We start from the raw sequence: 14,303 nt of genomic DNA, 5'->3' as shown, positions 1-14,303 counted from the left end.
CATACAAGAGGGTGTTTGTTTTAGGACTGCTTCACTGAATGTCACAAATGTAGGGCTGCTAATGATGTTTATTGTGTGCTTGCTGTCGCTTTGTCCTACTGCAGACTGGATATTTTGCCAGTAAACATTTTCAAGTTGACAGCTACCTGGATTGTTTGAGGAAAAATAATACAAACCCCTATAAAATTAAGCCCATTCTTTACTCAGCTATATCCAGACAAAAATTTGGATTGAAGTTACAATACTCATAGAGACCCTACCTGCATCATCCATGTATTTGGTGAAATGGTGCCTAATAACCATCATGAAAAAAACCTGTGTGGCAAGTGATGTCTAATAAAAAGTTCTGTAATTTTTAAGAGGCAGACACTTTATCAACCAGTTAAAGCTACAGATAGGCTGAAAACAAGGTCTTGTTTCTTTCTTGTGTGGAAAGTTATCCTGTAGGTTAGGAGGTGCTAATTTTTGTGAAAATTCTGATCTTAAAATGTGCATGAGGGTTTCTTTTTAAGTCAACTGCAAGATGTTAAGAACAACTCTACCTGCAAACCAGTTTTATGAGTACTATCTTCACACTAGCACAGAAGAGCTATCAGACAAATTATCTGCTTGAAATTGGAAAATTTAATAATTACAGCAGAATTCTCTACCACAACCAATGTTACTTTCCTGCCTTCTAGAATTGGCTTGTTACCTCAAGTCTGATCCAGAGCTCCATGATGCAAACACTCATGAAGAGCTACTGGGCTGGAGTTTGGGAACCCCCATCCTCCTCCACTCTGCACGGGTTACACCCACGCTAATCTCACAGCTGGAGAGTCCCAAGAGCTGATGTTATTTCACAGGATGCTCTGGTAGTCACACCTCTCACCAGAGCTAAGACAACACTTTTACAGGTGTAAACACACGTAACACAGTGATCATATTTGGGAGTTACCTGGGATTTGTACTGCTGTTCCTTCAACTGAACCCACACTGGTGCCAATCACAAAATCTGATCCATTAGTGACTTCAGGAAGGGAAAATGAGGAGGTTACAACTTCAACAGTGTTTGGCTCCTCAGAGCTCATTGTGTACTGTTCATTCTGGTAGGGACGGTTGCCAGGAGCAATGCCGTGTGTTGCAATGTTAGAAGAAATTGTTGTGATCTCCCCTCGACCAAACAAAGCTGATTGTGTTTCTGTGCTTCCTTCCAGAAGTTGGGAAGGTGAAGTCAGCTTTGTAACTGCTCCCTGGTCGCGTTTAAATCCTTCACTTTCAATGCTGTTGGGTGAGTTCGGTGTGGAAACGAGTAAGGGGTTCTCTCTCTTAGTTGTCCTGTCTTCTTCCTGGTGGGAATTACTCACTCTCCCCGAGAAAGCTTCAACTTTTGCTGTGCTAACTTTTGGGGCATCTGTGCTCACTCCTTCTCCAAAATTCAGAAAAGCAGTAGGCAAGACATGTGTTGATGAAGAATCTCCAGAAACTGTAGATTCTTCCTCAACAGAAAAATCAGTGACAGGGGTTTCTGTCTCCTCTGTCCTGCCTGTTACCAGCCTGCCAAAGCGAGGAGTACTTTCCATAGCTGTGCTTTCTGGGAAAGACTCAGGAGAAAGCTCCAGCAGAGAAGACTCTGTTGTGTCGAGAAGGTCTGTAGTACGGGGTTTGTATGTTGCTGCAATATCAGAACTAACCTCTTTGAAGGATCCTTCTGATGAATGATTGGGCTGATCTGAATCCTTTGTTGATGATGATGATGTACTTGGAATGATTACCTCAGGATACTCAGACACTCCATTAGCTAAATGAACAGTTACTGAGGATGTAGGAGTTTGAGGGATAGAATGAAAACTCTCAGAATCTGTTTCCTCATACTCTGCTGATGCTGACTTTGTGTTTATGTATACCACGGTGTGATTTTTTGCATTTTTGCTCGGTGATACAGTCACGACCTGGGATGCATGCTGTGTGGTGACAATACTCAACTCAAGCAAGTCAGTTGTCACAGGCTTTTCTAGCTCAGTAGCTAAAACTGTTGTAAGGGAAGGAACCACAGGCTGATAATCGGTTGGTTCTTCTTGGCCCATTCCAGAAAAGTCAGACACAGAGATTGTTTCACTTGGATCTGCTATTACTCTGTTGTTTGCTGAAGTATTTGGCTCATAGCTGTCTTCTGTGCTGGTGGTTACAACATGTTTAGACTCATAGGGCACCTGAGGGATTCCCAGAGATGGTACTGTAGGAAGGAAAATGCTCAGTTCAGAGAGTTCAGTAGTGGGGAGAGTTTCTGTTGCAACATTCATGGCATTCCCTGAACCCAAATCCATATCATCTGGTTTTGGTCTGTGCCCAGCTGTTACCGATTCTCTGCTTGGTGGACTGGAAGTAATCAAAGAAAGACTATCACTGGATTGAAGGGTCTTCTCTTTGGTTATGGAAAATTTGGGTGTTGAATCATATTTCTCTCCTTTAGCTGTCATACTATCATCATCACTGCCATATGTTGACTGTGTAACAGGATTTGGCATTGTCTGCACACTTATTATATCTTCAGGCATTGATTTTGAGTGATCCATGTCTATAATTGTTGTGTCTTCTGATGGGATTTGAAATCTCTCTTCAATTAGAATGATGTCACCATAAACAGAAACGTTCAATAAAGTGCTTTTTTTGTCATCAATCATGGGAATAATTTTCTCATCTATCCCCGTGTCGCTTGCTAGTTCTTCTGATGTAGCTGCCTTTGGATGAACAGTAGATGGATTTGACACAATCTCTGTTTCTTCAGTAAAAAGGGATGCTTGTCCTGTGATCACAGTCTGTGACCCATCTGTCAGTGCCTCTGTAGTCATAACTTTGGAATAAATATGCCCAGGAGCACTAGATGAAGCATTTAGTTCTGCTTTTGATACCGGGGGTATTGACAGATGAGTAAACTTGTCAGAAGAAGATGAATCCAAAACAGAAACCCAGCCAGATCCTTCTCCAGAGCTTTCAGGTAATGCTCTGCCTGGCATTTTTGTTGTTGATGTTACAAGACATTCGTCTGCTTGAGGATTGGGAGTTCCATTCAGTATAACAGACCCAGGAGTTACTCCACCTTTAATCACAAAATGTGAAGTTTCCTCTCGTGAAACAGCTTTAGAAGTAGCTGTTGTCCTATCTGTTTCATTTTCTCCTCTCCTATAACTAGTTTCCCGATTCTGAGGTTCTTCAGTTGCCACAAAATAATGGGTCATCTCTTCCATCTGTTTGGAGATGAAGCTCTTGGAGCTGACTTCCGTTAAAGCTGGGAAACTGGGGAACACAGAGGTGGGGAATTGGTCTCCAGTTTCTGAGAGCAGCTCAGTCACAGCATTTGAAACTTCTTCATTAACTTCAGTGTTTGCTTGGGTGCTTCCTCTTTCAAAGTCTTGTGTCTTTACAGTTGAAAGTTCAGGTCCCATGTTTGCAGGATGAGAAGTTGGAGGACTCTTGATTCCTTTAACAACAAATGGCACTATAGAAGGAATTACATCAAGGTCATCTCCTGATCCCTGTCCTGAAAATAATGGATCATTAATGAACTCATTATTTGATTGTTTTTCTTCCTGAGATGTCAGCAATGTTCTGGGAATATCTTTTGTAGGGAAAATGTTTTGCATCAACTTCTTCTCTTGTTCTATATCTGTAACTGGAGAGCTTATGTATTTTCTTTCAATCCTTATAGGTTCAGTTACTCTGTCATCATTAAATGGCAAAAGTACTTTCTGAACAGGTTTGGTTTCTAATTCCTTTTCTTCTGAATGACTGACAATCGGAACATTTGAAAATTCCAGATGTTCATGGGTAGCCTGTGTACTTTTAAAGAATGGGTCTGTTGCTGCTTTTTCTTCAGAAGATTCCATAGCTTTTGGCAAAATTTCCCTTGGCCTGTCTTCCCCAGAATACAAATCTTCTACCAAAGGAATCTTCATTGAAAAAGTTCTCACTGTCAATTCATCAGTGGTTTTCTCGTCCATTCTCAGGTCAGTTACAGTTTCCATGGTGGTTTCGTCAAGTTCAGGACTTGTGACTGTCTCATCAGGGTTAGTGGTGAAGGCAAGATTCACAGATGATGTGCTGACAACATTGTGATTGTCATGCTTCTCCCATGTTTCTGGGCTCCCAGTAGGTGAAAATTCTGTTTTTGCAAATGATCCAAAGAATGTGTCTGGTTCTCCAGACCCCTGATTAGTGAGTGAGAAACGATCCCCAAGTATTTCTTCAGTAGGTCCATTAAACATCAGTTTTGTGGTGCTACTGTCGTCTTTGAATTCTTCTCCAGAGCCACGCTCAATCAAGAGAATCTTGCCCAGTGAGGCAGCAGAAGAACCAAATCTTGCATTTTTGCTTTCTATGGATTCAGCTACTTCTTTTCCACTGCCAGTACCACGTGTCACCACATTGTCATGAGGGCTGTTATGAACCATGGATTCTGGAGATGGCGTGACTTCACCTGATTCTGAACCTTCTGTTTTAATTCCTGGTGCAGTATGAGGTCTTACCTCCTTTATAGAACCAAATATTATGTAAGAAGGAGCTGTGTAGGTTGGTTCTGTTCCCATGTTTTGTTCTCCTGGCTTTCTTGTACTAAACACATCCAAGGATGCCTCACTTGCTCCTCCAGACCCCTCTGTCAAGCCATCTGACCCAGTACTTGAAACTGTTACTGCAAATTCACCTGTTCTTGCATGTTTCCCATATTCTGTTGTTGCATCCTTTGGGGAAGCATCATCTGTGTTGTAAACTTTTCCTTCATGCTTTTCAGTATATGTTTCAGTGACAGGCCTTAATGGAACTGAAGTCAAAGTAGCAGACTGAATGATAAGGTCTATGTCACCAGAACCTGGACCAAAAAATGGGGAGTCAGTACTTACCACTTTTCTTGTGGGACTCCCTGCAAATAAGTCTGCTGGTTCTTCTGCTGATCCTTCATTTATAAAAAGCTCCTTGTCTCTCAAGAAAGGAATGGAGGTGACCTTTTTGGTTTCAGAACTTATGGTACCTGGTACTCTTTTACTGGGTAAGCTGGGCTCCTGAATTAAAATTCTGACTTCACTTGTAGTGCTCTCAGATTCATTCAACTCCAAATTTCCCTCTGCAGCAGTAGCTGAATTTTGGTGACCTGAGTAAAGAGTGGTCTGTATTTCCTTTTCATCATCAATATTTTTTTCAGTTACATGAGAGATAGAAACTACTTTTTTTGTAATAAACTCAGACACAGAATTGGTGGCAACAGGTGCTTCAGGACTTTGATCAAAAGCAGAATAATGAGTTATACCCCTGAGCAAAGCAGAGGTGATTCCTGAGGCAGTTACAGAAACTTCTGTTGGCATTACTGTGCCAGAGCCCAAAGAAATACCTTGCATTGAAAGTGTTTCTGTTACTGCTATTTCCCCTGTTGTTACAGTGATGTCTTCTTTTTCATCCCCAGAGCCTTCCAGAATCATAAAAGAAGCAGCACTCATCTCAGGCTTTGCTGTAGCATTTGTTTCCAGAATATTATCGACAGAGGAATTTGCACTAAGTTTAGCAGTTGATTCATAATGACCTCCTGGAGCAGAGGTTGCCTCTTCTGGAATAGGGTCAGTCACACTTTCATGTGCTGTGGCAGGAATAAAAACTGCATCCAGAGAAGAAGTTACAGCAGAACTTTCCACAGTAAATGCATCAGGAACAGAAGTTACACCAGAATTTTTTTTGTCATCTTCCTTTCTTGACATTGTCACAACTTCTAAGGCAAAAGTGGATAGATCAGACTCCATGGAGCCATCTCCAGAAGATTCAGTAGTATCCAAAAGCAAGTTTTTGGCACCCTTAGTAGAGCTCTCCTCATTTCCATGCCATGTTATGAACTCTTTATTGTTTTGCAGAGACTGCTTGTGTGAAGAAGTAATGGCTATTGATTTATCTGTTGTGACAACTTCTGACTCACCACTATAGACAGGCTCTAACATTGCAACATCTGCTGTTGGCTGAGTACCTTCAAACACCCCTGTCACTTCTCCAGCTTTGCTTGGTTGCATAGTACCAGAAGCTTCAGATTCAGATATTATAAATGTGTTTGTTTCATTGATTTGAGCAAAGGTTAAATTTTTGGAATGTGCAACACTTTCAATTTTGTCACTTCTCGCTTCCTCAGCCTTTGTGCTCTTAGGGGCACTGGTAACCTGCTGCTTCCCATTGATGAATTGCAAAGCTGGAGGAGCTGTAACGTCAGTAGTATTTTCACAGTCTTCCTCTTCCTCAAATTCTATATAGTTTGGAAAGAAAGGATCCAATATTAGAAATTCAGACGAATCCTGCACAGAGTCTGAGGTACAGGGTTCGGTCTGAGCTGACTCTGCATCAATGTGGGTCTCATCTATTGCATGGGGGAGCACGTGGCGATTGAACAGATCCAAAAATTCATTCACCGGATGATCTGCAAAAAAAAGAGAGCTTTTCATAATCCCTGAGTGACAGCAATAGTTGTGCATTACAGTACACACATGAAGTACAAGCAACCTGTCAGAGAAAAAAAAACAAAAACAAAAAACAAAAAAGCCTTCAAAATTAAACAATTTTTTTAAATTCAGTGTGTTCTTCTGTTGACACAAAGTTAAACTCAGCCATGATGTGTGACTTTCTAGTTGAAGCCTTTCTGCATATTGAACACAATAATTATTTAGTGCTGTTGATTGTCATATGTATTTGACCCCAAACCCACACCCAAGTCACGTTGTCCTATTCAGGAGAGATGAGAAATGGACAAGATGAAAATAATTTTTTAGACCAACCTGTTGTAACTGCTTCCATGGATTTAGACACCAACTGACCTTTACCAAAAACTAAAGTTAGACAAAGCTAAGCAAGGTAAAGTTTAAAATAAAATAGGACATACAGGCGATACCTATGCATCTCCATTATTGCTTAGCATAGAGTAACTCAATTACTAGGAACACCATAAAAACTACATCAATTCCTCTGTTCATTAGACTTGGACCCTAGGTCAGTGAATGAAGTATTGCTTTACAAAGTGACTGCTATTTGGAATTTTAAAGCATTATGAAGCAAATATGAAAAAAAATCACAGATTCAAGAATCAAGCACCACTCAGCATAACATGAGTAAAGTCCAGTAATTGTCTTCTGGTTACCACTCACTCCAAGGTATTTACACACTCCCACAGGTTGCAAACATCTCGGATTTTTTTCTAAGTGGCTAAGCAGAAAAGGAGGAAGAAAGAAGATCTAAGAAGGCAAGATTTTAGCTGCAGAAAGCCTCATGAATTCCTCTAATATTCATGATCCCAAACTCCATAGACACTTTTTAAACTTGCCCTTTCAGCACAAACATTACTGCAAGCCTTCTGTTCCAGACAATAGACGCTACCCCCGTTAAAACGAAATCAAATAAATAAGTAAAGAAATAATTTTTTTTTAAAAAAAGAATACAACAGACTTAGTAAAAAAAACAAAAATATCCACATTTCAACCTTGTCCAAGTGACTCTGAATTGGAAACCTTGAGCTGAAATCTTATTCTATGAGAATTTCTTTCTTCTGAATCTATCTTTATAATCATTTTGTCCTCTGCAAAATTACTTTTTGCAGCTGGGGCACCCAATGGAGCTTTGTCCACATCTGCCAGAGATGATCTGAACTAATTAATGGCACTCCTGCCTTACTGTGTTGTCTGCATTGACTGATCCTCAAAATATATTTACAGAATATGACAGAGCTCATTTTTTTTAAGCAAAACTTCCCCATTAAAACTATTTATAAGATATAGAACAATGAGAACCTGAGTCAAGGTACTTCACTGTTTCAAAGTAATTCCCCTACCTGTGAAGATCATTTAACCTCTATGACTACTGAGTCATTAGAGAAAGAGTCTTCAGGTGATCATTCTGGAAAAGAATGTATTAAGTCACATTAAACTGACACACAGCACCGCGAAAGGCTTGTGATTCCATGGCTTGGGCTGTTCTGTGTGTGGATATTGACAGCAACTTGGTTTTGAAAAGGTCACTCCAACTCCATTGAGAATTAATGTCCTAATATCTTATGCTGTATTTACAGCTAAACTCATAAGTGTTACTGAGTCTTATCTTTGCTAAACCTCCAGCTGAAGAATAGAGAAAATAAATCACCTTCAGCATTATTTATTTCAATCACAGTGTTCCATTTGTACAGCACTAAGCTCAGCACTCCCAGTGCTATGAAATAAAGGTTGTTTTTAACCTCAATTCTGCCTGGCTGTTCTACGTTGCCCCAGTGAAACCTGGTGTTTACTTTGTGCCATGACAGCTGTATTAGATGACTACAGAACTGAGATTTCTTCTTGCTTCCCTCACCTGCACTTTTTGGGAGTTATTTTATGCAATGCCTGTAAAGGAAGAATTTCTTTCTCCAATAAATTGAAAATATTTACAGAGGCTGCCCGAAACCACAGAAAAATAAAGTTTTGTTTGAGCTTCCCTAGATCTCTGTGAAAAGCAAGAATTTGGTAATCTGTCCAAGACTGGCAATATGACTTCAAGTGTTTAACAACATCACTTGCAGAATCCACAAATTATAACAAACAGCACCACCAGTCATATTGAGAAAACATGTTTTCATAAAAGTAGAAGCTCTAAACAACACAGAATTGAATACCATCCTTTAGAAATTGTGAAAAAATATGTGGAAATTCAATAAGCAAAAGAATAGCCAGGCAAAGCTACCATGGAGCTCTGATAGTTTCTGATTCTCAGTAATTTTGCTAAGAAGTAACCGTACCCACACATAGGACCAGAAAACTACACCTAAAATGTGCATGGGCAAGAAAGATGTCTTGTACTGCATACACAGCTGAGGGAAGAATATGTACAAATAACCTGGCATATAGACTAGTGTGCCATAAAGATCAATTATAATTTCATACACAGCAGTTGAGTTTGTATGACAAAGCCTGTAGCATGCTTTTGCACAGAACTGTACATTAAAAGAAATAAATTAAAGCCTGGATGGGGCTGTGTAGGCTATAATTTGTAGGAGGGTGCTCTGACTAACAAGTTCTGACCAGCGGTGTAGTATTTTTGCAGCAGTGCACACCTGAGAGTCCTTCAAATTACTGACTCACGGGAAGTCATTTATGGTAGGTAATAAATTTAGTGAGTAACATCTGTTCCAAATTCACCTAGAAGACACACACAAATTCTTACATATGCAGAGATCTCTATCAGACCCTACTTTTACTTTGTTAGCTTTTTCAAGATCTCACATGCCACAAAGATCCACATAAAAGAACGTTAGCTAAAAGTATGGTGTTCCAATAATAAACTTTCAGGAGGCTCTGTCATTAAATAATAAGTGTCTTTGGGGATTTTGTATTTTCTTTTTCCCCAAGGCAAAAATAACCAGCTTTTAGGAAGATCATGTTGCCTCTTCCAGCTGCAGGTAAAGACACACAGACCAAAGACTACTAAAAAGAGATGAAATTAGGACTTTAAGGGAAAGGAGTTCAGCTACTAAACATGTTTATCAATAGCTCACACGTTGTCATGCAAAACCAGGCAAAAGAAGTACTTGTTCAACTTGTGCAAGTTGTAACTGACTCCAAGAAAAGGAAAGTAAAAACAAGTAGCTAAAAAGGAGTGAAGCCAACGGTTGTCAGCTCAGAGAGCTAATCCAAACAAGCCCTGAGGAAGATTTATCAGTAAAACCTCTTTTTTTGAGGGAAGTGATGAAGTATGCACTGGAATAGAGATGGAATGGATAGATGGATGAGTGTATATGCAGCATAGATTGTTTCTTAGTCCATCTGTCTAGATGTTTTAAATTACCTCTATGGAATAGGCATGTACCTCAACAACGGTAGCTGTGAAGTGGAAATCCCTCTAGCTACAGGGTGCTTTTTAAACTGCTACTACAAAAAAACCACAGAGCCACTGCCCGAGGTGGCACCAGTTTTCATTACAACCCTACTTCTAATCAGTCACAACTGGTTCCAAACCCACTCCAGTTTTTCAGTGGATCAAAGAGAAAAATTCCCTCTCTGCTCCTGATGCACAAGCCGACTCCTGTATACATCCAAATATGTATCATGCAGTAATATTTTCTCTTCAGAAGACTTAATATTCTACAGAGAGCTTTTCCAAGACTATTTTTTGAGGGGGCAGGCAGTAAAAAGCATTTTTCTCTCTCCAAAGCAATCAGATAAGCAGCTGAAGAAGAATTAGCAGGGAATTAAATATAAAACATGCTCTGATGTTTTCCAAACTTTCAAAACACAAAATATTTCATTCAGTAGACATGGATTTAGAGCAATTTTGTGACAGTCTCATTAAAAAGGAGACTGTTAGCATCTAACCTGGCATCCTGCAGATAACAGAATTTCATCTGCAGATTTCAGCAGTTTGTTTGTTTATTGCTTCAGAGCAACATGCTGAGTTTGTGAGCAATACCAGAGTTCAGTCTTTTATAGAAGGGTTAGAGGTCTGATAAACCCATGAAATTCACAGAAAGGGTCACAAAATGTTCTGTGGACTTTAAATCAGGTCCTGTATTTTGATTAGAATAGAGCTAAATAGAAAAAAAAAAGATTTTATGAATAAGAACAAAACTATTTTGGACTGCTCATTTGAAAAAGTATTTCATTGCACAATGTGATAAATGTGATACTATCAAAAAATCTGTTATATTCACTACAAAGAACCCATAGTCACAAGACAGGGTTGCATGAAAGATCAAAACAGTTTGCATTAGTCAAATTATTTCCTGCACTTGATAATCAGAAGTTTATTTTTTGGCTTCAATAGAATTATATACAAGTGAATTAAAACTAAAATGTAATTAATATTATCGTTGGATTGAGGAAAGACTTAAACAGCTTTATGTCATATTCTGCCTCCCCTGAAGTTGGCTCTGCCAGGGACCAGATTTGCAGTCTGGGTGGACTCGAGCAGTTTTATGACTATGCTTTGCTGAAAGTCCTCCAGCAAAAAAACCCCAGCTTCGACCAATTCCACAGGAATGTGCCAGTCTTGTTGAATATATTTTGTTTTAAAGGCATATTTAGGAGGTAAAAAAGGTGATTTGACAAGCTGTTCCCATACAAAAAAAACCAAACAAACAAACAAAAAACCCCCAAACCTTCAAATTTAGTGGGGTTTTTCCCCCTTAAAATATTAAATTGGAACAGAAAACTTCAATTTTACAGAAATAAACCAATTTGATAACATCTTTAGGGCTGTTCCATAGAAAAAGGTTTTTTTTAAATGTTCTTCTTTTCATCTCATTTCAAAAGAAACAAGATTTTGAAATATGGACATTTCCTGCTGAAGCAAAATTTCAAGTGTCAGCCTCTGGTACATGCAATTCCTCCAACTTGTGCCATCTTGTAGCATCATTAACCTACCTAAGCACAGTCAAAGTGCAACAGTGCTCCAGGCATATCCCATCTCCCCTTCAGGAAAAGGTGGGAATACTGCCAAGGAGATAGTCTAAGGCGTTAAAGAAACATGGCTACTAATATATATACCTAAGTTAAAAAACCAAACCAAACAAACAAACAAAATGAACAACAAACAAAAACAAACACAAAAAAGTCCACTAAGAAAGGTCCAGAAAAATTAAATTTTTGATACTTTTAATCCTTCTACTCATGTTAACATGACTACTATATATGATGAGGTGTAGTAAAACCCAGTTTTTGATTACTGCTCAATCTAAGTAAACAAAAGATTTTATTTAGTTCACTTTAAAATGTCTCCCAGTTGGCTCTGTATTCCTAAAATTTTTGATAAATTTGGCTCCCTTTACAACTGCTTAAGGTTGTAGGGCAGGTTTCAATAGTTTGGGGATTGGATTGGGTTTTTTTTAGACTTCTAAATTTTATCAAAATTTATGGCTTTGTTATCCCTCTGAGAGTCAAAAGAGACAAATGCATTTTAGATAGATAGATAGATAGATAGATAGATAGATAGATAGATACATAGATGCATAGATAGATACATACATACATAAACACACACACACACATATAAATTTACCTTGCATAAAAATTTCAATGACTCAGGTAAACTTCTGGAAGAAAATCATTGTAAAGGGTGATTTTTGCACAGCTGGCTGAGTAGAAGTTGAAAGAAATTCAAGGTGGGTGGTCAGCCTTGCCTACTGAAATTCACTTATCCAGTCATCTGCTTCACCATATTTGGGGGTTTCCTTGCAAAATACAGCCCTGCTGGAAACCTGAGCATCAATTTCTGGCATGTTGCTAAATTGCAGCCTTTTTTACAGCCACACCAGTCCCCCCAGGCTCCATCCTAATGGAGTTTTTGGCTATGACCACAGGCACCTGTGGAAAGTGGAGGTCACTGTGGTGAAAAACTGCTCTTCACAAGGCTTTTGGGATCCATGGATGTGCTCACACGTCCCTACCAAACTTTAGAGTGATAGACATGATGATGCAGAAACCATGTCAGAAACAAACTTTTCTATTTCAAGAGCATCTCATGAAGACTTCTGGCAATCCTTGGTGTTTCCCTCAGCCTCATGGCTTCCTTCGTTCCTCCCCCTCAGGCTGAGGGAAATGTCAAGTTGTTAAAAATTGCAGTGTCAAGGATAAGCCCCAGCAAGGGCTAACTTAAACCTTCCCTGGCACAATTCTAAAGCTCCGTAGGACTAAACAACCCAAACCCAAGCAACTGACACGCAGTAAATCATTTTCCTCCAGGTGGAATCACAAACAAAGCAAGGAGATGGACTGTGCAGCTGCACAGTGTCTGATCAGCTGGTGTGTCTGGGTGTGCACAGGGGGAAGTCCAACTCGAAAGGGAAGGGAGAAGGGGAAAGGGGGAAGGGAAGGGAAAGTTGGGAAGGGAAAGTTGGGAAGGGAAGGTTTGGGAAGGGAAGGTTTGGGAAAGTTTGGGAGGGTTTGAGAAGGGAAGGTTTGGGAAGGTTTGGGAAGATTTGGGAAGATTTGGGAAGGTTTAGTGTTTGCACAAGCCCACTCTTCGTGAAGCCAACACTCAAAATCACACTATTTGGCTGCAGTCCCTGCTTCTTTGGGAGAGTTATTAATCATGTAGCAACATATAATCATTTGTCATAGCAAATCTATTTTTTTAAGCTTAATTTTTCTTCGGTGAAATACCACTAAAGCTTTGCTGGAATAGTTCATTGAGGCCCAAAACACCCTTGTCCTAGACCCATCTGCTTCTTCAAAAATATTTGAGTTGCTACAGCAGTGTCAGTGATAACTCAAACTATTAGAGGATCTTCATGACATCTTAAAGTCAAATATATCTTAGAATACATAATTAGGGTGGTTATATACACAAATATTGACATATATGGCACATGGATTTTTGCACATAGATCTGAGTCTTCTGCTTTTCAACTATTACTCAGAAGACACAGGGTGGATTCAGTAATTGCAATTTTAATGGCGTATTATTAACATCACCCTTTGACTTCTGAAAATAATAAAAAACACAAAATGTTTTAAATTTAGCTATAGGGGTTAGGAAATGAGATTGCTTTGGGTATTAAGAAACCAAAGCAACCCAGGGATAAACCAGATTCTCAGTTAAACCAGCATAAGGCTGCAAAAAACCCACTGCTGCAGACGGAATAACACAAGTGTGACTCTCTTTCAGACACAATTCCGTATAATGCATACAGAACATGAGCTTCTTTTTAGCCATATAATCACACGCATTTTGCTTTTAAAAACAGAACTTTTTTCATCCAAGGTTAGTTTTTTTCCCCTTGGCAAAACTGAAATATTTGCTTTGAAAAAATATTTATTTATTTTCAGAAACACTTAGGATTTTTTTAAAAAAGACCTTTTTGTTGGACAATACCTGAGAACAAAGGTTTTCAGTCAACTGCAGATGAAAATAGATGCCTAGCTGTGGTAAGCCCAGGACACCAGTAAAAATCAGCAGAGGGGGAGGTATTTTTGACTATGAACCCATTAGCACAAACTCCATCCTGTACTAAAATGATGACATGACTACAGAATTTGTTTACTTTTGAGAAGTTCTGTATGTGGACAGAATAAACTGAAAAATGTATGTGAGTCAAGAAGTCAAAAAATTCAATTAAAGTATAAACAAATATATGTTTGAGTAACATTTTGGGTTAATCCTTGCCTGTCAGTTGGACTAAGTGTCCACAGCATTTCCAAAGGACTCATGAATTTTGCTTTTAATGCTCAATATTTGGCTAAACACATCACTGGAACTCCCTACAAGTCCTTTTACTGGAGTAGTAAATATACAAGTAACCCCAGAATCATTTTAATCATCACTTCCAAGAAAGGAAAAAAATGTTT

At 39.1% G+C, this 14,303-nt stretch overlaps 1 protein-coding gene across 1 annotated transcript in view; it reads right to left on the bottom strand.

Moving 5' to 3' along the window:
- The window catches only part of VCAN (versican), a 97,623-nt gene that overhangs the window by 26,637 nt on the left and 56,683 nt on the right, over positions 1-14,303 (bottom strand). The window contains exon 8 of the mRNA XM_064642488.1: positions 938-6,424. Within this exon, the coding sequence (XP_064498558.1) occupies positions 938-6,424 (5,487 nt within the window). The remainder of the gene's footprint in view (positions 1-937; positions 6,425-14,303) is intronic.

The sequence above is a fragment of the Pseudopipra pipra genome, chromosome Z, assembly GCF_036250125.1.
Source record: "Pseudopipra pipra isolate bDixPip1 chromosome Z, bDixPip1.hap1, whole genome shotgun sequence".
In the NCBI taxonomy this organism is placed as follows: Eukaryota; Metazoa; Chordata; class Aves; order Passeriformes; family Pipridae; genus Pseudopipra; species Pseudopipra pipra.
Note: the sequence above shows the minus strand (reverse complement) of the source record. Positions and strands in the feature narration are given on the sequence as shown.